This window comes from Panthera onca, chromosome A3 (assembly GCF_046562875.1).
Source record: "Panthera onca isolate mPanOnc1 chromosome A3, mPanOnc1 haplotype 2, whole genome shotgun sequence".
Lineage (NCBI taxonomy): Eukaryota > Metazoa > Chordata > Mammalia > Carnivora > Felidae > Panthera > Panthera onca.
The window spans coordinates 97177962-97205530 of NC_138341.1; the positions used below are offsets into that span (position 1 = coordinate 97177962).

The following is a 27569-nucleotide window of genomic DNA, read 5'->3' on the forward strand; positions in this document are numbered from 1 at the left end:
CTCACGATATCTTGTTACGTCACGGATGGTCGCCATCTTGGACTCTGGCTGAGTAATAAATTCTCCCGCACGAGAGAGCGGGCTTTCTTGACACGCGCTTTGCTGGCAGAGCGTCTGCTTCTCCGCGTCCTTCTCGCGGCTCTGCGGTCGGTGGTTTCCGCGTGGCCCGGAGCGAGGGTAGGCCCCGAGTAGCTTTTTTGCCCGGCTCCAAGATGGACGGCAGCGGGGACGGGGGAGGCCGTTCTGGGGGAGCACGTGGCGCGCCGCTGGCCTTTCCCGGGGCTGCTGGGATGGTGGAGGAGTCCGGAGGCCTCCTGCCGCCGTCGGTCAGGGAGGCTGGCGGAGGCGGGGCCGCGGCCGCCCCTGAGAGGCGCCCCCGAGGCGGCGGCGGCGGCCCAGTCTCTTCTTTCCTCGCACAGCCAGGCGGCCCCCGCTCGAGTCCCGCGTCGCCATGGCCGCGGTTCCCGAGTTGCTGCAGCAGGAGGAGGACCGCAGCAAGGTGAGGCCCTCCTCGCCCTCATGCTCCAGGACGGGAGGCCCCGCCGACCTCCCGGACCCCCACATTCCTTTCCCTGTCCCCCGGGGACTGCTCGTGCCGCCGTGTCTCCCCGCGAAAAGCCCTCCACGCGGGGGTACTCGCCGGTCCCCGCGCGCCCTCTGCTTCTTCCCCTTTAAGGGCTGTGCCGGCGCTCGCTGCGGACCCGAGGCGACAACCAGAGTCTCGAGATCGGTGTCGGTAGCACGAGCCCGGGTGGCGGGTACCCAGAGCGCGCGGCGAGTCCCCGGAGCTTCTGTCTGGAGACTCGGGAATGTGCTCTCGCGTGGAAGGTTGTGAAAACTCTTAGCAAAGACTGAACAGTGAAGGTGAAATCCGCCTGACATGCTGCAAATAGCATAATTTGGTGCCGTTGCCTTCAAACTGACCCCTCTCCCCCGCCCCCCTCACTTTGGGAAAGGTTTCTTTGGCCCAGATACTGGGGAAATTCCGTCAAGTCCAATCTGACGCTTGTTCCTCACAACTTTGTAAACGCCAAATGCGTCACTGCGGGAATTCTGTAATTTTTAGTAGGCGCTCTCCAGTACTTGGTTTTTTACTTTTAAAATCTTGCGCGTTTATGTAAACCGTCCTCGTGCCCCCTAAATCTTGAGGTCTGAAAGGTAACTGTTGCAGTAAATTCAGGGTATTATGGCCAAGTAAAGATTTAATGGCCAGTCTCTGCTTATTACTGGTCATTTACACTTAAGATAGTTTGGCAATTTGTAGAGGTGGGTGCGAGCCGCAACGTTATGTGCAGATGAATCATCACCAGGAAAGTTTTTCTGACCGAAAACGAAAAAAAAGAATACAAGGCGCTTTCAAATGTAGGTGACCTGGAGGGCACCTTAGAGTTACACATACTTAAAAGTCAAAGACATCCTTTGATCCACAGCACGTTTGGAGACACTTTCATGTAGTCAGTAGCGAAGTTAACACAGCTAGCTGGATTCTTCCAACAAAGTTCTTGTTGTCGTGTGTGGTTAGTTTCTTCTTCTTTTTTTTTTTTTTAAATGTATACATATTTTAATGTTTATTTTTGAGACCGGTGGGGGGGTGCAGAGGATCTGAGGTGGACTCCAGGCTGACAGCAGAGAGCCCCTAGGGGGTCTGGGACTCAAAGGTGAGATCATGACCCTAGCCACCCAGGTGCCCCTCACTGCTCTGTTAGTTATTGAAATGCAGCTTTGTGTGTGACAGTAGAGTCTTGATTGGGGTAGTTCTTTTTTTTGAAATTTGAAATAAGTAAACTTAACTTTCTTTTTTTTTTTTTTTTTTAAACTGAGAGGTAAGTGGGAACTTGAGACCATGATTCTTTGTAAAATACAGCGGTAGTTTTGTCTATAGAAGTTTAGGTGTTGAATAGGAATTTTGACAGCAATTTGACTTTATTTCTATCACCTGATACCTCACCTCTTCCTCCAAAATCTGTTTTATTACAGCTTTTTAAAAGGAGTTAACTCCTTCAACTATCTTCCTGTTACCACACTAGATTGTAGCTGGCTTTTAAAATAATTTTCCCACCACGCTGATGCTCCGGCAGAATTGGAAGTGTATAAAGGCTGTTTCCTGCCTGTTGGTTTTAGTGGGTGCAGGCGAGGATTATATGGAATTTTCCTGATTTTTTTTTTTAATTACAGAAATTGGGAAATAATAAAGCTTAGTAAAATGCTACTCTAAAACTCACAGCTTTATTTTGCTTTTATCTGTGATGGTTAGCCCCGTGCTGTGGATCAAGTCTAGGTGGTTTTCACTGTTGAGCAAAAGGGAGTTTGGGACAAGTGTAAAAAAAAAAAACCAAACAAACAGGAAGTCAAATCTTAGGCAAACTATCCTCTTGCCATAATACAGCCTTGTTAGTCAATTGAAATTTTTTACATTTAAAACAAATTTTTTTTTAATGTTTATTTTTGAGAGAGAGAGAGCATGAGCAGGGGAGGGGCAGAGAGGGAGGGAGACACAGAATCTGAAGCAGGCTCCAGGCTGAGTTGTCAGCACAGAGCCCAATGTGGGGCTCGAACTCAACAAGCTGTGAGATCGTGACCTGAGCCGAAGTCGCCGCTTAACGGACTGAGCCATCCAGGTGCCCCTGAAATATTTTACATTTTTAAACTGAAAATGTTCTAAGTTTAAATATTCTGATTATTTTGGGATTTACATGAGGATAAGGGTTCATTGGGTTTAGGTCCGCTAGTTAAGTAGGGAACATAAATGATTCTTGAGGGTTTTGAATGCTTGTACAGCAAGTGCTCTTTTTGGCTTGTTCAGCAAAACTAAAAGGAGTATTGGTTTGTATTTGGTAGCCTGATATTTCCGTTTAGTTACATCCGTTAGCTGAAGGTTTTGGGATTTGTCTCCTTTCCCCGAAAGTAGTTTAGGAGAAGAGATACATGATTAATTTTGTTTTTTTAACTAGTCCTCAACTGATAGTAAAGATTATATCTTGGTCTTTAAATTCAGGAAAGTAGGTTTTTCCGAAGTTCAGTTCCTGAAAAAGTCAACTAAAGGATTAACACCATTAGGCCTTCTCTTCATGATAAACTAGTAATGAGCTTCCCTGTCCCCCAAAGTTCCCTGGTGTCTGGAGTTTTCTGTGATGGGTAGAGGAAAATAATTGGAGATTATGCGGAACCGTTTTTCTGCAACAATGATAGTTAACCCTGGCCTTTAGTCATTTTGTACTTTCTAGGTTCTCTGAGCCTTCCCTTTGCCAAAAAGTCATTAAAATAGCTGGGCAGCATGTTTGAGTTTCTACTCAGGTTCAGTGTGTATCTTTCTAAGGGTCCTCATTGACTCTTGGATTTTTTTTTTTTTTTTTTAATGATTCTTAAATTGCTACTGGACTGAAGCTTAACACAAAAGCTTTGCAAGAGCTAGGTGATACCCTTCCCCACCTACTGCTGTTACAACTTGGTCTTTCACTAGTTGGTTATATGGACTTTGGGTGGATGGTGTCTCCTCAGAGCCAGTCATTAATATTTGAGGTACTGCTCTGGTTTGCAGCGAGTTTTTCTTTAAACTGGTGTGGAAGTTGTAGGGATGCTACTCTCCTCCAGCTTGGATGGAAGAATGACCTACAATTTGTGTTAGTATAGGAACAGTCTTGAACTTTTAACAATACTATAGCAAGTCCAAACTTAGTAATTTTTGTGGCCTGGAGTTTATACTAAATGACTTCATTTTTCTTTTAATTTTCTAAGCTTGGGAAGCATGACTTATCAGGGCTGCCCACACCTTGGTTCTGGATCAGTAACTTGCACACAGTGTCTTAGGATCCTCATTTGTGAATGCCACTTTAGTAGGTCATAATCTCACTTTTTTTTTCTTTCTTTCTTTTTTTTTTTCTTTTTTTGTGCTATGGGAAGAAATGGCCAAGGGAGAATTTTCTAGATTCTGAGGTTAAATTTTTGTTCGGTGAGACTTAGATTATGTCTAATATACAGCTTTAGTTTAAGGTGGGATTTCTCAACCTGAGTACTATGGACATTTTGGTCTTGGTAAGTTTTTGTTGTGGTATGTACATTGTAAATGTGTGTTTAGCAATATCCCTGGCCTCTACTAGGTGACCACTCCCTTCTCTCCAGTAGCGAGAGTAAAATTACACATTGCCAAATGTCCCTTGACTGAGAATCACTTGTTAATTCTTCTCTCTAAAATGGTGTGATATGAGTGGGTTAGGTCGTGTTAGAGGCTAAATACTTAGTAAGCCTATTTCAAATCTTGTCAGATCTAGGACTGATAAATTCTAAGGCAACAATATGCTATATAAAATATAAGCGTTGTTGACCATTTTTGAAATTAACTTTCCCCCCAGTATTGAGGAACCAAAGATGGTTAAAGGTGGTTTTCTTCAGCAGCTTCTGGGCAATTGAAGGTTACAAAGGGGCACATAAGTGTTTACCATGATGGAGTTCAGTGCCACTTTGGACAGTGGAAACCTGAGGCTCTGATGACAGCACTTGCAGGACATTTTGGGCTGGGGTCGATTGAGTTACTTTTTTTTAATTTTTGAGAGAGAGACAGAATGAATGGGGGAGGGGCACGGAGCATTCCAGGCAGGCTTCTCCCGACACAGTGCAGAGCCCAACACTGGGCTCAAACTCAGGACTGTGAGGACCTGAGCCGAAATCAAGAGCTGGAGGATTAACCGACTGAGCCATGCAGGTACTCCGGTTATTGAGTTACTCTTAAGAGTATCTTTCTCCTAAAAGAGGGATGTGGAAATCATCAGCTGTTTCATATCCCAAATGCAAGCCATAAATACACAGAGGGGAGTGTGTAAGTTGTAGTTGAAGGCACAAAGGAATGACTGAACTACCTTTGCTTTAGAAATTGGGTCTTTGGCTTGACTCCCTCCCACTTCTCCTTTAACAAATTTGTTGTGATATTTTAAGGTACTACTGTGTGGTCTGGAGAGGAAGGGTAATTTTCTCAAGATAGTTGCTTATGTTAACCTGTGGTATGCGTTTTCTGCCTGAAGAGTTTACGATTTATGTGTCTTGGTGGGTCAGACCCATAAGTTTTCATTCTGGTCAGTGTGAATCATGAAGAGTACAAATGTAGGTGTTACCACTTGCAAAGCTTTTATTTGGCTTTTCCATGGAGGGCAGTACAAAGCTTGAACATTGGTGCTGATGGGTCCCAGGGAACTGGTGAGTTATAAAAGTGAAGAATTGAAATCTTTGTATCAGAATGATCTGGGAAACATGTCCTACTTCTGACACAAAGCAGAAGAAATCCCACCATGAAGCAGGCGACCTCTTTGTATGCTTTTTGTGTCTCAAATTTAGATGACACAAGCTTAACCTCAGACAGTTCTATCCATGTTGCTGAACCATCTGCATTGGTGGTGAAGGTAAATTTTTTTATTCTTAAACCTATTTCTATTTCATCTTGGGTTGATCATAAAGTAAGATCATAAGGATAAGGTGGTAAATGTTTCTGAATACTCTCATCAACATGAGTAATGTGTAAAATGTCAGGTTTCAGAGGGCTGTGGACATAATAGACTAGGGAACTGCTGGGAGGAGTCTTGGTGGGGATGCAGAGGATTTGAGCTTTGAATGAATTTGTTGGAGCTACTTCCTCTGTAGCATTGGTGTTTTGCTTCCCAGCAAAAGATCTGTACAGATCTCAACTCATTTGTTTGTGAACTCCTTTGAAAAAATAATCCAGGTATCTAGCAAGTAGATGGATTTTTTTTAAGTTCTTTTTTTTAATGCTTGTTTATTTTGAGAGAGTGAGAATGAATGGGGGTGGGGCAGAGAGAGAGGGAGACAGAATCCCAAGGAGGCTCTGCAGTTGTCAGCCCAGAGCCTGACCTATGGCTTGAGCTCACAAACCTGTGAGATCATGACCTGAGCAGAAAGCAAGAGTCACTTAACTGACTGAGCCATCCTGGTGCACCAGTAGATGGATTTCTTGAAATGAAGGTATTTAAGCTAATAATACAACTTAATCTCTTTCTGGTTCCTTGTTGGGATTTGACTAGTTCATAGGCTTGCAGCTCTGTGAAGTGATGATTCAGTTTATCCATTCGCTGAGTGCGCTGCACTGACCTTCTTCCAAGCCTCGGTTCCTGTTCTAGGAACTCGGAGCTATGTAGCCTCTAAATGCCCTGCAGTCTGCAGTGTTCTACCGTGGACAGCTTGTGTGTTGGTAGACTACCGGTAAGAATGGTTGGTGTCAGCAGGGGTGGGGCCCTCTGGGTCCCATCTCACCAAGATGAGTGGTGGAAATCTGATCACTTGCTGCAACCCTTTATCTAGTTTTTAAAGCATGTGACTAACTTCCATAGCTATTATCTATGTTGGTAGCCTGAGATTTTCCAGAAGTCTTTGGTTCCATTGTCTTTGAGGATTAAGATATAATATTGGCAGGCCTGAATTATAGGAAGGGGAGATCCAATTGGTGTGAGGGAGGAAGGAGGCAGGAGATGAAGACAAAGATCTATAAAAGCAGAGCTCCTACGTTGCTTATAGTCCACTGAATTGTTTTTTATGCACCAGTGCTATGATGAAAAGCTGGGCTTGAATGCAGATAGTAAACAGGTTTTGGTTACCTTTCAGGATAGAAGAAAACTAACAATTGGCATAGCAATACTTGAACCATAAAGAGGGTTTTGGAGGAGGATATGGCATTAGAATTTCTCTAATAGAGCACTTCCTAATGAATTGGAACCATAATACAGTATGTTTCTTAAATATTTTTTTTTAATGTTTTTATTTATTTTTGAGACAGAGACAGAGCATGAGCAGGGGAGGGGCAGAGAGAGAGGGAGACACAGAATCTGAAGCAGGCTCCAGGCTCTGAGCTGTCAGCACAGAGCCCAATGTGGGGCTCCAACTCAGAGTGTGAGATCATGACCTGACCTGAAGTTGGATGCTTAACCGACTGAGCCACCCAGGTGCCCCGAGTATGTTTCATAAGTATCATGTGAGGCTTGCTTTCAGAACTAATGCAGATCTAGAGTGTGTCTTCAGCTGAGCATTTTTGGATTTATTTCCTCACAAATAAGTATTGGGTTATGTAAGGTATCCTTACTTTTCTAGCTGAAATAGCCTGTTTCTTGGTTCTTGTGATCAGAATGAAAATCTGATTTACAAGGCAGGCTTCTTGCCTCTGTTTTGGCTCCATGCTGTTGACACCATTCATGGATGACTTGTCATATTGGCCTTCTTCCTGACACAGGTCTTAGTTCTGTAGGCAGTGGGAAGGATAAAGCAAAATCCTTAGGAAAAAGGAACAGTTTGAAGGGAAGACACACTGATGTCGCATGTGCTAGCGTATTCAATTCCTTACTATGTACAGAATAAGTAAGATTTATTTTTATTTCCAAGGTTTTATTTAAATTTTTTAATACTGGTTTCAGGAGTAGAATTTAGTGATTTATCACATATAACACCCAGTGCTCATCACAAGTGCCCTCCTTAATACCTATCACCCATGTAGCCCATCCTCTGCTGCAAAGCTAGTTAGATTTAATGGTTATTCAGCTAGTCCCCATTCTAGCAAAACACAGTTACTGTGGAGATAATTTCTTTTTGTTGTGTCTTGTCGTTTTGGCTGCATGGTGCTAGTTTAAACTGGAGTCTGTAGTCCCCATAACATTGATATTTTCTGTAAGTATTTCTATTCTCCCTGTGGATTCTGAATTTCAGAATCTACCCTTCTGTGTTGTCCAGTCACATAGGTACCTTTTGCCATCTGTAAGCCATTAAACCATTTGAAGAAGGAGCTTTGCACTTGATGCTGTTTGTACCAGAGTGAGTCATAAATGAAATTTGGACCAAAAGTGGTTTTTAGCGGCTCAGAGCTCTGCAGAATTGTCCTGTAACCAGTGTCAGGTGCCCCGTCTGTGAAGGTGATGATCAGGTGAGGAAATGCACAGGGATTCTCTATCAGTTTTTCTCCTTTTCAGGTTCTCTTACCACAAAATTTACATTCATAAACTTAAATTCCATTGTTTGAGACTGGGCAAGGTTTTTATTTTATTTTTTTTAAGCTTATTTGAGAGAGCACACAAGCAGGGGAAGGCCAGGGAAAAAGGGAGAGAGAATCCTAAGCACAGCGCAGAGCCTGATACAGGGGCTTAATCTCACAAACTGTAATATGACAATCATGATGTGAGCTGAAATCAAGAGTTGGAACCTTAACTGACTGAGCCACTGGATGTCCTGAGAGTAGATACCTTTTAATTTAAAAAAAATTCTTTTTAATGTTTATTTTTGAGAGAGAGAGAGAGAGAGAGACAATGCAAGTGGGGGAGGGGCAGAGAGAGAGAGAGAGACACATCAGGGACACAGAAATCCGAAGCAGGCTCCAGGCTGTTAGCTGTCAGCACAGAGCCTGACATGGAGTTTGATCCCATTGACCTCGAGATCATGACCCAAGCTAAGATTGGACACTTAACTGACTGAGCCACCCAGGTGCCCCAGAGAAGATACCTTCTAAATTAACTTCTCAGGAGATACCTGAGGGAACTGGGAAACAGAAAAATTACGTGCCTGCTCTCAGTTCTGCAGTTTGCCTCCTTGCTGATTTAAACAGCCATTTTAGGCATTTTGATATCTGTGGCCCAAGTCAAAGACTGACATGTTGGCCTGCAGTGCTAAATAGTACTCTGAATTCTTACTGGGGATAGGGGATAGAGGTGGGTGAATGGGTGAAAGTATATGAAGTGATGCCATCCACTCCTTATACCCTCCATGCTGGTGATTTATTTAGCACGTACTGTGGCATCAAGCTGTGGAGAGTTCGTTTTGTTGACTAAGAAGAAAGAATGCTGACCTTTTAATCACACTTGGGCTTCCGGAGTCAGGATACAGTGCTGACTTAAAAGCTTTGAACATTTCACAACTTTTTACTCCTTGATGATTTATCTTCAGTATCTGGAGGGTTATATGCTTCAATACAAGAAAGTTGATTTAACTTGTGAATGAGAACTCTTGAGTTGGTGATGGATGACCTGAATGCTTAGAATTTTGCCGGTATCCCTTTTTAGACAACTCTTTATTTAATGCACAAATACAGACTTACTGTGCTATCTGGGCTGTTTTTGTTTGGTTTTTGATGGTTAAGACTATCATGTCAGGTGGTTGGATTTTTGTTTGAATCCCTTCCTGGGGCAGTGTATCCAGGCAAAAATGATTTCTTGCTGAAGAAGCTTGGGTCCTTGATATCCTGCTATGGTGGAAAGTCTTTTGAAACCTTTAGGTGTTTTTGCTATTTCTCTGTGTCCTCATTGCAAAAAATGAAATTTGTATGCTGACAAGAAAGGAAGGCGGTAACATAATAATCTGGAGTTTTACCTCTGTGTGGTTGAGAGTATAGGAAGAAAGGTGAAACCAGAGTAACTTTTTAAAAAAATGTGTGTTTTTGAGAGAGAGAGACATAGACACAGAATCTGAAGCAGGCTCCAGGCTCTGAACTGTCAGCACAGAGTCTGAGTGCGACTGGAACTCATAGCCATGAGATCATGGCCTGAGTGGAAGTTGGAAGCCTGATCAACCTAGCCACCCAGGCACCCTGAAACCAAAGTAATTGTTCTGTGGAACAAAAAGCTGTTGGGAAAGTCCATTGTAGCTTTGACTATAGTGCTTAAATGAATTCCATTTACTAGATTACATTCCTCTGGGGTCCTTCAATCCTAATTCACAACGTAGTCTGTGTGCAGTTTGTAGGCTCATAGAGTTTGCTTGGCTTGTAGTGAGCTAAAATGGAATTGTCGGCATGTTAAAAAATTGGCTGGAAACCAGGATTTGTGACTTCTTCAGGAACTGGAATCTTAGGCACCGTAGCAGTTGTTTAAATGCACCTTAGACCTGTTCCAAGGGCTACTCTACCTTTCTAGCAGTATTTCTGGACTCTTTTATACCTGGCCTGCTTTATCTCCTAAACTGCCAGACACAAACATAAGATAGACGGGATGGCCAGTATTCTCTGCAATCAAATTCAGTGTGTATTTTGAGATCTTTTTCAACATATTTGCCCAGTGGTAAGTTAACAGAAGGAAGGAAGCTTTTATCAGAAATGTCAGAGTTGTGATAAAATGAAGTGTCCCTGACCTTGGGGCTTTATCTTTGTTTGCAGAGATCTCATAAATGGACATGTGAAAATTAAGCCAAACAAGCAAATATTTCATAGGAGTCATCAAGAATTCATTTTGAAGAAGTGTTGAGGTTGAGATGTCAGGGACTGTTAAAGTATACTGCGATTTTATTAATATTTGATGTTTGAATCTTATTTCTTAGAGGAGAGCCACTGTTCCAGGGCTACTGGTTTTTGCAATTTAAAATTTTTCTTTGTTGCAGTGCTTAACGGGAAAGGGGGAGTACTGGCAGCTTTTAAGATAGAAAAGTGAAAGAAATAATCCATGCGTTTTTTTGTGTGTGTGAATCCATTTTTTGGTGTCTTTATAGGCCTGGTTGAACCAGATTTTCTAGTTTCAGAAGTCAAACCTTGGTCTTGAACTTTTTATTTTGAGGCAAAGAATCCACCGGGACATGCATACCTTTGTATTCCCTGTTCTCTCACCTCTTGATGCCAGTCTTCACTTGGCATTCTCCAGGTGAAGTAATCTAGAGTGTTGTGACATGTTATTTCAGCACTAGTTTCCTAGTTGGGTGGAAGAGGGATGAGCTGCTTATGCTGGTGCGCTGTCAGGCCATGTTTGTGTCAAGTCTTCAGATTGACCATCAGCTTGTCTGCTTTAAAAATTAGGAAATTCATTATATTTTAAGTTTAGTAGGAAAGCATTTTAGCCACTTTTTCACAACAGTGAAGTTCTTCCAGTTTTCTCCCCCCAAATTCTTAAACTGGCAAAAATGTGTTTTGGGGTATTATTTTCCTCAGAATTACCAACTCACAGAATCAGTTACTTTGGCTTCCAGGGCAGTGTTTTCACACTTGTCCCTCGTGTAACCACAGTGGGATTTTATAATTCACCTCTTGTGTCTAGATTTCTCACCTCTTTGAAACAATCCCTGAATATAAATTGGTTCACTCTTGAGCTGGATTTTTCTTTCTACTCAGGAATCTCATACCACTTTACTGTTGTTCTCTTTGTCTTCTCTTTTCTTAGTTTCTAACTTCTTTCAGTTCTGTGTACTATCGGGTTAATGCCTTTTGAATGTTATTTGTAGTTTGGGCATTTATGTGAAAAGTTCAAGCTTTCATTCTGTCTAGTTCAAGACTTCTTACTAGTACAGTTGAAGTGTTTGGTTAAATGTATTTTTCACATAGACCTAAAATCATGTAGTTGCTTTGTTCAGATTACATAAATATTTTGGACCTACCTATCTGCAGGTTTCCCCGCAATTTCAAATAAACTTAAGAGATATCTCAGCTGACTTTGTCATAAATGATCTTTTTTTTTTAAATTTTTTTTTAATGTTTATTTATTTTTGAGACAGAGACAGAGCATGACCGGGGGAGGGGCAGAGAGAGAGGGAGACACAGAATCTGAAGCAGGCTTCAGGCTCTGAGCTGTCAGCACAGAGCCCGACGTGGGGCTGGAACCCACAGACCGCGAGATCATGACCTGAGCCGAAGTCGGATGCTCAACCGACTGAGCCAGCCAGGCGCCCCAATGATCTTGTATAGAACACCTTTTAATTACTAGCTTACATTTTTAGAAGCATACTTTTTAACACTACAGTGAAATTGAGACTAATAGCCAAAAAATGTATTTCAGCTGAGATCTGTATCTGTGGACCTGAATGTTGATCCCTCGCTTCAGATTGACATACCTGATGCACTCAGTGAGAGAGATAAGGTCAAATTTACAGTGCACACCAAGGTAAGTGACAGAATGACTTCAGTAATCAAAGCAATGCTAGGTTACAGCCTTGTGATTCACAGTGATGAAGAGACATCCTCAACTGAAATGGTTGCTTTTTTTTTTTTTTTTTTTTGGCAGTGTAGAACTACTGCTGAGTGAGTACATCCCTCATCTTGCTTGTAGTGAACATCAGATAAATGCTCTTGGTTCAGCATTTTCCACTATGGTGGAGCCCTTGGGCTGTGGGTATTGCTGATATTGTATATACTCTGCTCCATGAGGAAGCTGAACCAGACAAAGTGATACAGGTGGAGCTGCCTACTATACAGAGCACATCTTCCACCTTTGTTTTTAATTAGCATGCATGAGAAGTGTTTGCTTTCTCCGTATTTACTAAATTATTGGCCTTTGCCCCTCCTGTTTCTTGTGATTCAGAACAATTTCCAGAGTTTTAGTTTGACAAAGGCAATATGCTAATCTGAAAAACATGGAAAGTAAATGTAATTTTGCAGAATCCATCCTTTCTGGAACATGTTCAGCCTCCTTTCTCCTTCCATACAAGTTAAAATGTATTGAATGCTTGTCTTATGCCAGGCATTGTTGAAAAGGGTTTATTTACCTTTATTTTATTTATATTTATTTAGTTTATTTATGGATTTTTTTTCTCTTTACAACATAGGATGTTGTATAGGATGGTATCCTATTATCCCTATTTTACAGATGAGGAAACTGAGCCACATGTTTAAAGAAAGTAAATGGCTGAGGCACAATTTGAATTAGGCAGTTTGATGCTAGATACAGGCCACTTCCGGCATACAGACCTGCTGTCTGTATGTAGGGTCCTCTCCCATGTGGTGTTCTTTTAATACCTTGGTGGCTTGATTAGCATGCCTCACTCAGGAGGCAGTGTGACACCTATGTGATTATATCTACCTATGTGATTATATCTGCCTAAGTTGACCTCAGGTGGAGTTTTGTGAAAAGAATTCCTTACAGAATATGTTGAATCTTAGCTATGATTTTAGTGGGAAGGTCACGTGTTGCTGCTTTTGTTCTTTACTGGGTCTCACTGAGATGTTTTATTATGCCGAATTTTCCCATAGCGCAGCCCAGGAAATCCAAACCACTTTATCAAAAAGTGGTAGTTACCAATTAACTTCTTACTCTGCTCTTTACAGACAACGCTGCCCACGTTTCAGAGCCCAGAGTTTTCTGTTACAAGGCAACATGAAGACTTTGTGTGGCTACATGATACTCTTATTGAAACCGCAGACTATGCTGGGCTTATCGTAAGTGCATTTTAGAAAATCAAACAAGTCAGTTTCTTCTACCTTATTGTTCATTTTTTTTAAAGAGACTTTTACCCACTTTTTATAAGGGGTTGTGAAAACTGATTTCATCTACCAACTAGAGCAGGTGTTATTGGTAAAGGCTAAAAACATGAGAATGGTGTTATAGCTGTGAGGTGAAGCGTAGTCTTATGACCTGTATAAGAGAAGAGGCTAAACGGTTTCATGATTTAAATCTTCCCTATCTTTGGGTTTGGGGTTTCTCTGGTACTTTCAGCCATCAAGAATTGATTTCTAGGAAAACCTCAGTAGTGCTGATGGCGTACATTCAGTAGATTTCTCAAAAGTGTTGTAGTCTGCTCAAGGAGTGAGGGAAGCCTTTGTCTTTGTGTGAACAAAAGTAGTATTGAAGCCTGTGTTTGAGAATATTCTCTTCACTCAAAATTAGAGTTGTTTCCTTTAATATCTAGAGACTAATTTTGATGGTGCTTCATCAACTTCATTTTAGCGCTGATTATAGTATTTACATTTTAAACTTAAATGGAAGCAGGCTGATATTATACCCTATCAGTCATCCATCATAGGTAACCTGAACAAATGCTTGCAGTCTGAGTGCCCAGGTGTGGGGAGGAGATTTCTTTTTTATATGGCCAAAAGGAATCAGGTTAAAAGAAAAACAGAGATTGACCTGTCAGCCCCACTGGGATGGCTGCCTTCTGTGCATAGGCACTGAGTAGAACACCACCAGGACAAGAATACTCTCAAGTTAATCTGCTTCCCCTACAGATTCCGCCTGCTCCTACAAAGCCTGACTTCGATGGCCCTCGAGAAAAGATGCAGAAACTGGGAGAGGGTGAAGGGTCTATGACCAAAGAAGAATTTGCTAAGATGAAGCAAGAGCTGGAAGCGTAAGTGGATTTTCTTGACAGGACGGTGTCTTTTGAGGAAAAAGTGGTGATGTGTACAGAAATCAGGAGAACCTGGCAGCTTTTCCAAAGTATGGCAGTTAATTAGTGGCCCAGTGCTGTCTTGTAGAACTACATTTTGCAGTTTGTACTTTAACTTTGATTCTCTGGGGGCCACTGACACTGGATGGACCCAGTTGTTTCCCCTCATGTAGACCATACTCAGAATGCTGGTCTGGCATAGTGAAGTAAACCTTTGTCTTTATAGATAAAGACTCTCAGGCTGCTGATAATGTACAAAGCCTTACTCCCTGTAGTTTGGTTACTGGAGTTATAACTGAAACTAGATTGCAGTGATGGCTCTTTCAAGGCAGCACTCTGAATAATAATCATATTGATGGTTTGAAAGAAGTCCAGGTTCACAGGAAGCATATTTTAACTTGGTTATAATTTATTTCAAACAAAAATGGATTCTTTATTCTCTATCACGGTTGGGGGTTTGCATTAAAGTTTCTTATGAAATTATTGTACTTCTCTCTTGACTCCCTCCCCCTTCCATAATCAGTGTGGTGCCCGTTTCAACAGCTCTCTTCTGTGCCTTGCCCTACGCATGTCCCTACTCTCTAGGGCCAGTGCTCATACGCCTCCAGGTACTAAGTCATTCCCCGCACATGGCTTGAGTGTCTATCATGGGCTGTTCTGAGCATAAAGCACTGAATGCAGCCAACTGAAGTCCTACCATTGAGAAGTTTAGAGTGATCTTTAATACCTAGATTGAGATGAAGTCACTTTATAATGTCTAATAATTCTAAGGCTTAGTAGATAGACTTCAGTGCTATGTACATGGCTACAGGATTAAAGGGTTTTCATTATTTTACAGAAACCATGTTCTGTGGCTGCTAAATACTAGCACTGATTGCATGTAGGTTTGGACTTTTTGTAGACTTGCTCAACTCTGGTTATACTTTACTTTTGCCCTTCTTTGGGTTCGTTCCACAGATTCCCAATTGGCAAATGCCGTATTACCTAATTAGATATAAAGGTATACCAAAATGTTTTGGTCCAGTTCAGGTGTTTCACTTAGTGGTATGAAGCAGAACAGTGATAACCAGGACCAGTATTGGTCGTTGAGTCGATTGGTGCCAGTTGAATTCCTTGTGTGCTTCTCTTCCAGTGAGTATCTTGCAGTCTTTAAGAAGACTGTGTCCTCTCATGAAGTCTTTCTGCAGCGGCTCTCCTCTCACCCTGTTCTCAGTAAAGATCGCAACTTCCATGTGTTCCTGGAATATGATCAGGATGTAAGGCATTTTTGTTCCATTTCCATGATCCAGTGAAAACACACATGACCATATTTTTAAAAATACGCTTGAAGGGCCCCTGTCTGGCTCAGCTGGTATATAACAGGTGACTCTTGATCTCGGTGTCATGAGTTTGAGCCCCCTGTTGGGTGTAGAGATTGCTTTAAAAAAAATAAAAATAAGACATGCTTGACATATTTTCTGAAAAATTGACTTTTTAAAGTACTGAATTTTTTAATGGCATAATGGAATCCTTTTTTAGATGCTGTTTCCCTCTGCCCCATAGATCCATTGTGTAAGACATTTTTAAAGATGCTGCTTAAAGATTTTTACTTTTTATCCCCCAGTTAATTTTGGGATTATTAAGAGGAATTTTGATTCACATTTTTTTTCTCCTTGGCTACCTGTTTGTTGGAAGGAGTCATATGCTTTGCCCTTTTTTTCCAGTGTTATGTTTTTTATTACTTAATATGAGTGAGGCAAGCCCTGACTTAAAAATTTCCTCAGCATTTTTTTTTTTTTTAAGTTTGAGAGAGGACAAGCCATGGTGGGGGTGGAGGGCAAAAAGAGAGAAGGAGAGAGAATCCCAAGCAGGCACTGGTGCTGTCAATGTAGACCTGACACAGGGCTCAGTCTTGTGAACTGTGAGATCATGACCTGAGCTGATACCAAGAATCAGATGCCTGACTGAGCCACCTAGGCATCACACTTCAGCATCTTCTAACCAGTGAGTTTCAATAATTTAAGGATTTAAAGGCCACAAAGACATGCCTGGCTAGCTCAGTCATAGAGCATACAACTCTTGATCTTTGGGTCATGAGTTCAAGCCCCAGGTTGGGTGCAGCGCCTACTTTAAAAAAAATAAAAATAAAGGCCAAGACTTAGTGCTAAGTAGCTTCCCAAAATAACTTTAGGTCATGCTTTTAGAATTATTGCTTGTATTTAGGTTTGGCTGTTTATTCGATATTTTAGATCTAGTGGTAAGATGGAAGTATCTTCTGTGTGTGCCTGTGTTAGTAAACAGTATCACTTAGAATGTATTTAGGGTTTTTTAAAGATTTAGAAAAATGTGTGTGCCATAAACTGTTCTTTTGGATTCCTCCCCCCCCAGCTAAGTGTCAGGCGGAAAAATACCAAAGAGATGTTTGGTGGCTTTTTCAAAAGTGTGGTGAAAAGTGCTGATGAAGTCCTTTTTTCTGGAGTTAAAGTAAGTGGCTTTTAGCTGTTGTAGAAAATTCTGACTTCGTGTGAATAGGTGACCTTTTATTTCTTCAGAAGAGCTATTTGGGAAACAAATGGTATTAACTTCACAGAAATGTAAATAGTTTTTTCAGATTTTGGTTATTTTTTATCTACTCATTGAATTTTCACTTATTCTCTTAAAATACCCTATTCTCTCGAGGAGATAAGAACCTTCACACACTTAATTCTTCCATTTTCTCCTTTTCTGTAAACAAAGCAGTTGTTCAATTATTTTTAGAAAGAAAATAAGCTACAGGATTAGTATTTCATGCTATTCTCCAGAACGACAGTGTCCACTCTGGTAGTCTCAGCCACATGCAGCACTTGAGCACTTAGCATGTAGTTACTTAGTATAATTAAAGAACCAGATTTTTAATTTTACCTATGTGTTGGGTTTTAAGAATTTCATAAGAAGAAAAGAATATAAAGTATTAAAAGTAGTTTCACCTCTTTGTTTTTGTTTTTGGTTTTTTTTTTAATGTGGCTACTAGAGATTTTTTTAAATAGCACATGTGGTTCACATACTTCTGTTGGACAGAGCTGTTCTAAAAGACCAAATTGACATACAAGTCTCCCATTTGCCCTGGTGATAATTAATCTCTGACTCCTCAGCCCCCTTCCACTGATGGTTACCATCCACTGAGTTACCATCTTGTGTCTGACTTTTACCACTTTTGTTGAGGGCTTGAGCAGGGAGCCCAGAGTACAGGTGCTGGGTGGAGGGCATTGTCAAAAATTTGTAACTCTAGGACTTCGTCCTTGCCGTGTTTTAAGGTGTGTCGGGCTGTCCTATACCCACACATTGCTGGATGTTTGGCATCCCTGGCTGGTATGCACCAGATTTACCCCCCATACACACAGATGTGGCTAGGTTACAATCTAGGCAAGAACCACTTCTCTACCAGGATTGCTGGATCTTAGTGCCAGAGTTTTCCTGGGCATTGTTGAATGACTCTTCAAAGTGGTTTTCTCTGTTGACATTTCTTGCCAGCACTTGGGTTTTGCCAATCTTGGGTATGAAATGCTGTTTTGTCAGTTTGGATTTCCCTGATCCATAGAGGTTAAAGTTCTTATGGATGAACTTAGGTCCTTAATGTTTCTTTTGATACAAAATACATTCATATTCTTAAGAGTTTTGCTTCTTAAATATCTTCTTTTCCTCTTTTAGGAGGTAGATGACTTCTTTGAGCAAGAAAAGAATTTCCTCATTAACTATTATAATAGGATCAAGGATTCATGTGCAAAAGCTGACAAAATGACCCGATCTCATAAAAGTAAATACCATTTACCCACTAGCCACCTTAGCTTTGCTCAGTGTGCCAGCTTTGTTCATATAAAAAGAGCTGTCCTTATTTCTGCAGATGTTGCAGATGACTATATCCACACTGCAGCCTGCCTGCATAGCCTGGCTTTAGAAGAGCCCACGGTCATCAAAAAGTAAGTTTTTCTTGGAAAAGCATTTTCCCTTTCCGTTAGTCAAAAACTCCTGGGTGGTATAATGAATAATGACTATAATAATTTCACTTCTGCTTTTGAGTGCCAGCTCATCAAGAGTAGATGATTGTCTCCAGCACTCAAATCTTATCTACCCTATGAATGTAGACAGATTTAAGGTGTTTGTTGGGGACTCGGGGCACTTCTTACCAAACATGGTAGCTGTTGTCAAAGCCTTTATTTTTGTCAAACTGTCTCCATTTTTTAATTGATTTGCTTTAATTTTGGAGTTGTCTCTGAATGAAGTTTGCTTTGTATGTTCTGTGGCAAATGGTGCTTTGTCTGGTAATGTCCTGGACTTAACATTTGTTTTGGTTAAGGTGGTCCTAAGGGTAATGCAATGACCCCAGTCAGATTTTTGAGCTTTTTTATATGAACTTTTCACAGTTTCTCCATCCTGAGCATTTCTGGTGTGAGATTGTATTCTACTTAACACCTAGGGCTTGGTATAACAGGTATAACATTTCTGATTTGAAGGTGGAAGTCAGGCTAATAGCAGAACCCAGGTGAAATAGTAGCTTTTTGTTTTGTTTTAAATAGTATATTTATGGCTTTGGGATACCCATGGTAGTGGCTCTTTAGAACCTGCCCTTGGTTAACACAGCTTTGGCATTGGTTAAAGACTATCTTGGGACATGGTTTCTGCATGGCAAGGTGGCTGAAGGGGTGGCAAGAGAGGCTGATACCCATGAGTGTGGCACTGTCCGTGTGTGCTCAGTTCTGTAACCGTCCTCACTACTAGATTGCGCCAATTGGTGATGAAAGTGCTACTTTGATAAACTGATTGTAAAGCACTAAAGGCTAGGACTCCTGCATTTACTCATTCATGTCTTAAGAGTATGATAAGGTCCTGTTTCATACATGATTTTAAGACCTTCTGCCAAAATCATGTGTATATTTTCAGGTACCTTTTGAAGGTTGCTGAGCTATTTGAAAAACTTAGGGTAAGGATTTCTATATTGGTCTTCATAATATTTTATAATCTGTAGATGTCTGCTTAGGTGATGGTGACTTTTACTTTTTTTTAATAGAAAGTAGAGAGTCGAGTCTCCTCAGATGAAGATTTAAAGCTGACGGAACTTCTCCGATACTACATGCTCAACATAGAGGCTGCTAAGGTAAGTAAGACAGGAGTTCCTGCATTGGAGTAATTCGGGACCACCTTGCCAAACTGAGAGACATTTGAATTACCATTAATTGAGTTCATTCAGGAATAGCAAGGGATTTGCAGTTTGGGGAAACACATGCTATAGCAAGGTACAGGCAAGTCTGTTCAGTGTTTGGGCTGGGCTTGTATTTAGGAGAGTGAAAAAGGGATGTCCAGCCAGAGTCCAAGCAGTAATCCTTTGGCTTGTATTACTTAAGAGCAGTAGGGGTGATGCTGAGTTGATCAAATAGTAATTTGGGGGATCGTAGGATATTGGATATGGGTGTAACTGAACACACACCAAAAGGGCTATTTCTGAAGGAGAAAAGGTTTTGGGGTTTGTGAGTGTTTATTGAATTGCAGTTACTGAGTCATAAACCATTACTTACCAAAGGCAAGACTAAGTGGTAAGCAGAATGACCATTGGGAACGAAACATGGATTCACTGGGCATAACACTAAACAAAAATATTTAAATTACTCCTGCTGAATCAGGCAATGTAAAATTAGGGAAAATAATCATTAGGAAGTAGGAATTCATTATTTCCCTTATAGTCATTTTATTTTATTTTATTCATTTGTCTTTTGGCATGTTTCCTGAGTCTTCTATTTGGATTTTTTTTTTTTTTTTTTTTTTTTTTTTTACATTAGATTGTATCTCATTTTCTATTTTAATGGACTTAAGAGCTGATGATAAACACAGATTTTTTGAGTGAACACAAGAACACATAATTGTATGTTGAATCTCACATATCTATCAGATTTTAAATATGGAGGTAACTTGTACTTTGCCATAGGTTGCAAATAGTCTTTATTTCAAATGAGAGCCTGGGGTTAGACTCCTCAAGGCAGGACTTGTGGGGCAGGGTTAGAGGAAGGTTCTTCCTGCCTCACTGCCTAGTTGTGTTCTAGCAGTATCACTGGATGCACCCAGTAGTGCCTGCCTGTGTTTCAGTAGAAGGTGGTTAATTTTCTGAACTTGCTTTCCGTGACTGAATCAACTAAAAAAAAAATCCTTTAGTTTTCACTGTTGGGTTTTTTTTCTTGATCCATATAAAGAATTCCAAAACCTCTCGACAATGCCATAAGAATTGCTGTTCCCAGCCTAATCTTGAGATTAAAGAAAACATAAAAACATGGGAGGGGAAGGTAGAAGTGGATTAGATTGTTGCCATCTGACATTTCAGGCAGTGCACTGACATCCACGGTACTTGGGCTGGTTTTTAGAGTGGTTCAGGTACTTAGTCTTCCTGTTGTGTTCTCTGGCGATTTTTCAGGATAAGTTTAACTACCATGTCCTTTCTGTTAATTTTCTTCTCAGGATCTCTTATACAGACGCACCAAAGCCCTCACCGACTATGAGAACTCAAACAAAGCATTGGATAAGGCCAGGTTGAAAAGCAAAGATGTCAAGTTGGCTGAGGCACACCAGCAAGAATGCTGCCAGAAATTTGAACAGCTCTCTGAATCTGCAAAAGAAGGTTGAGCAGGGCTATTCTTTACTTTTTGCTTTTTATTTGGAAATAATTCAAGCTCACAGAAAAGTTGCACAGAAAGTAAAAAGAACACCCATATATTCTTTACTTGGAGTCACCTAGCTGTCTAGTTTGCCCCTTCTGCTTCGTCTCTTGCACGTGCACCCATGCTGCCACGTTTGTGTTTATAAATACACGTGGGGTGGTCTTTTTTAGCCATTTGAGATTAAGTTGTATGTATTATGGTCCTTTTATCCCTAAGCTTTGTTGAGTATTTGTCTTACATCCATATAGTACACTTACCCACTTTGGTAAACTTTAATACAACACACTCCAACCTGCTCTCTCTATTCTCGTCTTATTGTTGGCCCTAATAATGGCTTCCTGTCTGGGGTTGCCATTAGGTTACCATTGCTCTTGTGTCTCCTCTAATTTGGAAGGAACCCTTCTCAGGCCCCCACCCCTTCACCTTTTTTAAAATGACATTTGCCTTTTTGGAGACCATAGTCTCTACAAACAGTGTTCTTCGTTTTCAGATGGTCTATTTCTGCAACGAATAGGTTCTAGTTATGCATTTCCAACAGAATATTCTGTGAGTAATGTGTCTTTCGGGTGTCACATCTGAAGGCATGTTCTGTTCGTTTTCTCCTCATTTGTGGTGTTAATTTCTTTGCTGTATAGTTAATACCCACGTCACTAATCAACTGTGTGAGGAGACCATTTAAAAACCCTGTAGATAGTTTCTCCCTAAATTTAGACTGTGTTGAGTCTTGCCTGAGCCAGCTCCTACTGTGCTGGTTGCAGAAAGATGATTCCCTGCTCCCTAGTTCTAGTGTTCTCTTCCCAAGCCTTTGGCATCATCATCATCCATTAAGCACAAGCCTTCCCTTCTTTTGCACATTTCCTTTCTTGTCATTGTTAGTCATGGGTTTCTATTTTTGAAAATAGTTTTTAAATTCATTCTTGTAGTCCATTATTTTGGCGCTCAATTTGTCCAGACTTAGGGGGAAGCACCTTTAAGTTGGCATGTCCTATATCTTCTCTAGCCCTAGAAATCACCATTTCTTCCAGAAGTGTAGGTTCTGTTTAGTTACAGAATTGTGACAAGATTAGGGTGTTGAGTGTGCTCATTTCTCCTGGGGTGTCTCTCTAGGCCCTTCAGGAGACAGAGCCAGGAAATGGAGGGGTGTGTAACTGTCTCCAGGAGTCATGGTGGCGATACAGTTCCAGTCCACAGCCGCAGGGTTCTTTTTTGCCTTATCTCATTCCAGAGTAGGGGGGATTATGGCTTAACTTTATTGGGAGATAGTGTTCCATTTCCACAGAACAGGAGTGTAAATTGTAGTCTTTTCCTTATTAGGCGCGGGGCGGAGGGATGGGGTGGTCTAACCTGCAGTTCTCAGGAGCCATGGAACATGCTAGAGCAAAAGTCAAGAATGTGTCTTCCTGTCTACCTGTAATTATAGTGGTAACTGTACTTGATTCACTCCCACACCTTGGCTTTCTGTGACAAATCCCTAGCTCATTTTAAGACTGTTTTCTCGGGGCGCCTGGGTGGCGCAGTCGGTTAAGCGTCCGACTTCAGCCAGGTCACGATCTCGCGGTCCGTGAGTTCGAGCCCCGCGTCAGGCTCTGGGCTGATGGCTCGGAGCCTGGAGCCTGTTTCCGATTCTGTGTCTCCCTCTCTCTCTGCCCCTCCCCCGTTCATGCTCTGTCTCTCTCTGTCCCAAAAAGAAAAAAAAAAAAAAGAAAAAAAAAAAAAAAAAAGACTGTTTTCTCAGAATTCCCCCTCTCCCCACACCTTTGGTTCCAAAATCCAGGCATATCTGAAAACATCCTGATACTAGCAATAAGCAATAGAGTTCTTGTCCTTTGTTTTGTCTTGGCTTATGTTTTCAGTACTATAACTTAGCTGTAAGGGACAGAGCTTCTCTGTACAGAAATCTTGCAAAAGCCATGCCGATATGCTCATGTGGCCGTCTTTTGGATTCTTTTGAGGGAACCTTCTTGCTGCCATAGTAAAATAAATTCTTGTCCTTTGTTTAATTAGCTAATTTTAGGTTTTTTGAGAACAAACTTCAAAACTATGGAGTTGAAATCTTAGATTATTATGTAGGTCAAAGTTTGGTAGCTCTGACAGCTTTAGAGAGGATTAAGGAAAAACTACAAAACTTTAAAGTGGTGCCAATTTAGGCCTGTCCTGATTGCCTAAGCTTTGTCCATGTGTTGTTGGATTTTTATCCTCTTTATTCAAAGTGTAAGCCTGGGTGTACTATATTTGAAAGTACAGTGTTCTATAGGATACTGCGATGAATGGATCTTAACCTGTTTACCTCTGATCCGAGTTCTTTCTAAACTTCATAGCTGAACTGATGAGTTAGTTGAATGAGCACGGTACAAGTGATAGTGTGGGCAGGCATCATGGGTGGTCTGACAGGTTAGTGTTGAGTCCTGGTCCTGGGTGCAGGCCTAGAGGCGGGAGGTGAGTTTATCTGGACATCCGGAAAGACCTGTTTACTATATCCAAGGTAGTGTTACTAACTTATTGTAAGTGTTCTTGCAAGTTTTTACTTTTTCATGTGGCTGCTTTCGTATTTCTTTTGGTTAGTGCTGCACAGACCTGATACAGTATGTTTGCTCTTGAGGACTAGAGCACCAGCTTGATCTGGGAGATTTGAGCAAAGGAGTGGTGGTTCTCACTCGTGGAAAGAATCTGAGGGAGGAAGTACTTATTTTTGGCTTACCCTGATTTCTAATGGGGCAATAGTCCTGAACAGCATTTGGCAATAGAAAGAATAGATGTAAAGGTGGCCTGTTGTACAGATCACATCCACAGAGAAGCTGTCTGAACATGAGTGGTCATTTGAAAGTTTAAAAATAATCGTTTAAAATAGTCATTGGCGCAGGTATGTATGACTCACGACCTCTCCCGGCCCTCTTTCCACAAGCCCTGGGAGTTAGAGGTTTGGGGCAAGACTGACCATTTCAGAGATTCTCCTAAGTAGTCCGTGGCATTATCTGGATTTTGATGTTCAGTGATTGAGTGCGGTGTTCATTTTAAAGGCAGTGGCAGGCACGTTACTACGTTGTCCGTAAAATGTCAGGTGTGTGTCCCAATCACTGAGGTAATAAAAATGTGAGAAAATGTGTGTATCAAAGCTTTGAAGATTGTAAGAATGATATTTGGAAGTTAAAGATGAAAATTGTTCAGCTTTTGTTGGTAAACTCTTTTGCAGAACTAATCAACTTCAAACGAAAGAGAGTGGCAGCATTTAGAAAGAATCTAATTGAAATGTCTGAACTGGAAATAAAGCATGCCAGGGTAAGTGTTTTCCTTCACATTAAGCCAGAAGCTTTTTAGGGTTCAAGTTCTTTCCCAGTTCACTGTCCCAGTGTCATCAGGCAGATGGGGTTTGCTTTGTGTGTGTGTTTTTAATACTTATTTTTAAGCGAGTGTGCATGAGCAGGGGAGGGTCAGAGGGGAGCGGGGCAAGGGCAGGCTCCACCCTGACAGCAGTGAGCCCATGTGGGGCTTGAACTCATAAACTGCAAGATCATGACCTGAGCTGAAGTTGGAAGTTCAACTGACTTGAGCCACCCAGGCGCCCCTGCATGTGGTTTTAATCTGTAATGTAGGTGGGAGTTGTTGGAATATTTTTTTCTGCTTGCAAGCCAAAATTCTATAACTTATTGATGAAATACTGCTTTTGAGAAGAAGATATACTTGTCTTCTGATACTAATTTCTTTTTTGTTTAGGAAGGAAAAACTTCCTTGAATATTTAATGTCTAGCTTAATTTAATACAGAAAAAATGGAGAACAGTGATCCTCAATGTTAGATACACGTTAGAGTCTACTTAAGGAGCTTTTAAAGACATTTTGGTGCACAGACCAATTCACTCAGTTTCTGGGCATGGCTTTTTCGGTGGTTCGTGGATACAGTTGAGTTTGAGCACCAGAAATGCTGTAAGGCCCAAGACAACAGGGTCAGCAGAGAGCCACTGGAGAAGGGGGAGCAGTCACTGGCCAGTTGTCATTGGTTAAGCAGGAAGACCTTGAACATATGTGTGTATTTTGAATTTCTTAGACTGTAACATTTACTTCTTAAGTCCAAGTCCTGTTGTGTATGAACTTTTAAATTGGGGTTTTAGAGTGTCATGTATACATAGATCATAACTGTAACATTCTGGACCTTTTTAAAGTTTATTTATTTGAGAGAGAGAATGTAAGGGAGGGGTGGAGGGGAGGTGGAGGGAGGGAATCCCAAGCAGGCTCCATGCTGTCAGTGCAGAGTCTGATGCAGGGCTCAATCTCCCAAACTGTGAGATTGTGACGTGAGCCGAGATCAGGAGCCGGATGTTCAACCAACTGAGCCACCCAGGTGCCCCTCATTTCTTTTAAAATGAGAACTTTTCTAAAGCAATTTGTGCTAGGTCCTATATGAATATTTATCATTTATAATCTCACTCATGAAAATTTGTAGCAACTTTTTATCTGGTCTTTCCAAGGCCTTCAACTTCAAAGAACAACTCTTAGATAGCATTTAGGTTAAGTCACAGTAAGCAGAATTGGTGTGAGTGCATTGAGAGCAGACCTCGGGTGGGGGAGGTGCTGGATGGCCACCACTACCTTCAGTGGTGAGCCTCTCCAGGCTGCAGTCCCAGACCCTCAGAGGGGAGGAACTTGACAACATGAAATTGGTGTGCAGGTTGTGATTTAATAAAGAATAGGACCAACCCGGTTTGGCAGGCTTCAAATCTCTTGTGAAAAGCTTTAAGTTGGTGGGTTTGAGTTTACTTCTTACAGATATGTAGGAGGTCTGGAATGTAAAACGATTCATTGGTCTACCTTGACTTCTTTCTTCCAGAACAGTGTCTCCCTCCTGCAGAGCTGCATTGACTTGTTTAAGAACAACTGATCTGCCTTTTCTCTGAATGAAGGACACAAATGTGAAAGAAAGCCAGCGTCACTTGCACTTAAATCATTACCACAGAAGATTTATTACCTTTGACTTTAGTTTAAAATTATGTGAATAAATATTTTGATTTCTAAAAATCTTAACACTTAACCATGTTGGTTTAAAAATACTTCTATTGCATGCTACTTGGACATAACTAATCCTTTCCTTACGCATTTAATACCTCAAAGTGGGCAGAATCTAAATGCTGGGTTCTCCTGTAAATTTGTCTTTAGTTCTTAAAGAGTGCAGGAAACGTGCCTTCTGGAAACAAGTATAAGCAGTTGCCTGGCACATGTTGTCTCACTGTTTCATGTGCCCATGTTCCTACAATTTAGAGTAGGTGCCAATTACAGCAAATAAGTCAGCTGCTTGTTACAGGTAACAGACATTCCATTCCTTAATTAAGGTGATTTGTTTTCTCCCTTCTTATGGTTCTTCAGTCACCTTAAGTGATTGCACTGTAACAGGAGCAAGGTCTCATTTGTCTTTATATACCATTTGCAGCTTCATTTTTTGGTAGTTTGGTAAATATTTGAGGGGAGAGAAGTATTTTAAGGTTATAAAAAACAAATAATATGGCCTATTTTAGAAGATGGCCATTCTACATTAAGAAAGATGTGAATCCCTTCCCTGACCATGGGGGGGGGGGGGGGGGGGGGGGTGTGTGTGTGTGTGTGTGTGTGTGTGTGTGTGTGTGTGTGTGTGTGTGTGTGTGTGTGTGTGTGTGTGTGTGTGTGTGTGTGTGTGTGGACTTTTTATAAAGTGTATAATAAAATAATAAATCATGTTACCACATGGAGTGTTTTTGTGGAAAACAAGGCCCAAGTTGCCCCAGGACTGCAGTTGGTGCTCGCTTTTGATGGTGGTGAGGGCTTCAAGGTCTCTGCCCACATCTTCCTGGCCTCTGTTCTAATATTCATGTCTCTTGAGACTATTAATGGCCAGTTTTTTGGAAGGTCCTCAGATCTGCTCATGGTTTGATTCAGGTTTGCATTTTTTTGACTGGCTCAGAAAAGATGTGTCTATCCTATATTTGGTGATGACTGAGCACTTAAGGTAGTGCCTGCCATGTTCCCCCGTGAAGTTTCACATCTTAACCTTTGTAGTTAACTATTGGGAAGAGACTTGGAGACTGTGAGAGGTTTACCCACCATGTTTATTCTCTGTTCTTTAATTAGTTATAACTGGTATGAGGGTTGCAGAACACTGATATTTGAACACCATTGGGAGCATTTTTCTTTCATTGGCATCGGAAGTGTCACCTCCCCATCTGCCACTTTAAAATTAGCCAGGTACCTAAGTTTACTAAACGGGCCAGACGGTACCTTCTTCAATCACATTTGGGAAGCATGGTGCACAAAATGAATAAAGTAGTATGACTCTGATTTGGGTTCCTGAGCATATTTGTCTCCCACTTACCTGTCACTCCTATACTGTTCAGAGTAGCACAATGTGTGGTTTGGGTGGGTGACTTAGTGGCCCTGGGGCACACGGGTCTAAGGAGCCCACCATGCTTCAAAGCTTGGGTGGGGGGAGGAGCTTGTTGCACTTTGGGTCGGTGTCTGGGTGGTAAATAAGCAGCCAGTACATGGGTTTTGAGTCCTGGCCCCACATGCTGAGTGTAGCAATTCTTTAGGTACCCCTCAAAATTTTTACTGGTGATTTCAAGTACAGTACTGGGCACAATTCCAGGTGTGCATCTGAATTATCTTGGTTTCAAGGATAATCTTGGGAGTCCCAAATGGGTTTGATGGTGTTCACAAAACCATGCAGTTGTGAGTAGATGAGGCGTTTCTAGTCCTTTCCCTCTACGAGCAATCACTGCCTTTGTGCCATCTTGTGCTTGGTTTCCTGAAGAACCAGGTGGACTGGTGGGAGAGGCAGCCCATCCTCCCCCAACATGAAGGCAAGGCAGTGCCGGATGCTGGCGTGTCCCACACATTAC

The 27569-nt window shown here is 41.4% G+C and overlaps 1 protein-coding gene, 1 long non-coding RNA gene and 1 other non-coding gene across 4 annotated transcripts in view; 2 read left to right on the top strand and 1 right to left on the bottom strand.

Moving 5' to 3' along the window:
• Positions 1 to 27569, bottom strand: part of LOC144615898 (uncharacterized) — a 291049-nt gene that overhangs the window by 18822 nt on the left and 244658 nt on the right. The gene's annotated exons all lie outside the window — the stretch shown is intronic.
• On the top strand, positions 69 to 25725 carry SNX5 (sorting nexin 5). Of its 2 annotated transcripts, none has more exons than XM_060611534.3 (14): positions 69 to 177; positions 420 to 499; positions 11730 to 11834; positions 12995 to 13105; positions 13892 to 14013; positions 15185 to 15308; positions 16420 to 16515; positions 17719 to 17824; positions 17912 to 17987; positions 18949 to 18988; positions 19076 to 19162; positions 20512 to 20671; positions 23902 to 23987; positions 25532 to 25725. In XM_060611534.3, exons 2-14 carry the CDS (start codon positions 452 to 454, stop codon positions 25580 to 25582), a joined length of 1212 nt encoding a protein of 403 aa, XP_060467517.1. In that variant the 5' UTR covers positions 69 to 177; positions 420 to 451; the 3' UTR covers positions 25583 to 25725. The 2 variants fall into 2 exon arrangements, with proteins under 2 accessions (XP_060467517.1, XP_060467521.1); XM_060611538.3 differs by having other exon boundaries at positions 85 to 177; positions 424 to 499.
• On the top strand, positions 6046 to 6282 carry LOC132672790 (small nucleolar RNA SNORD17). The gene has a single exon (XR_009607690.1). It is a non-coding gene; the product is annotated as a small nucleolar RNA SNORD17 (small nucleolar RNA).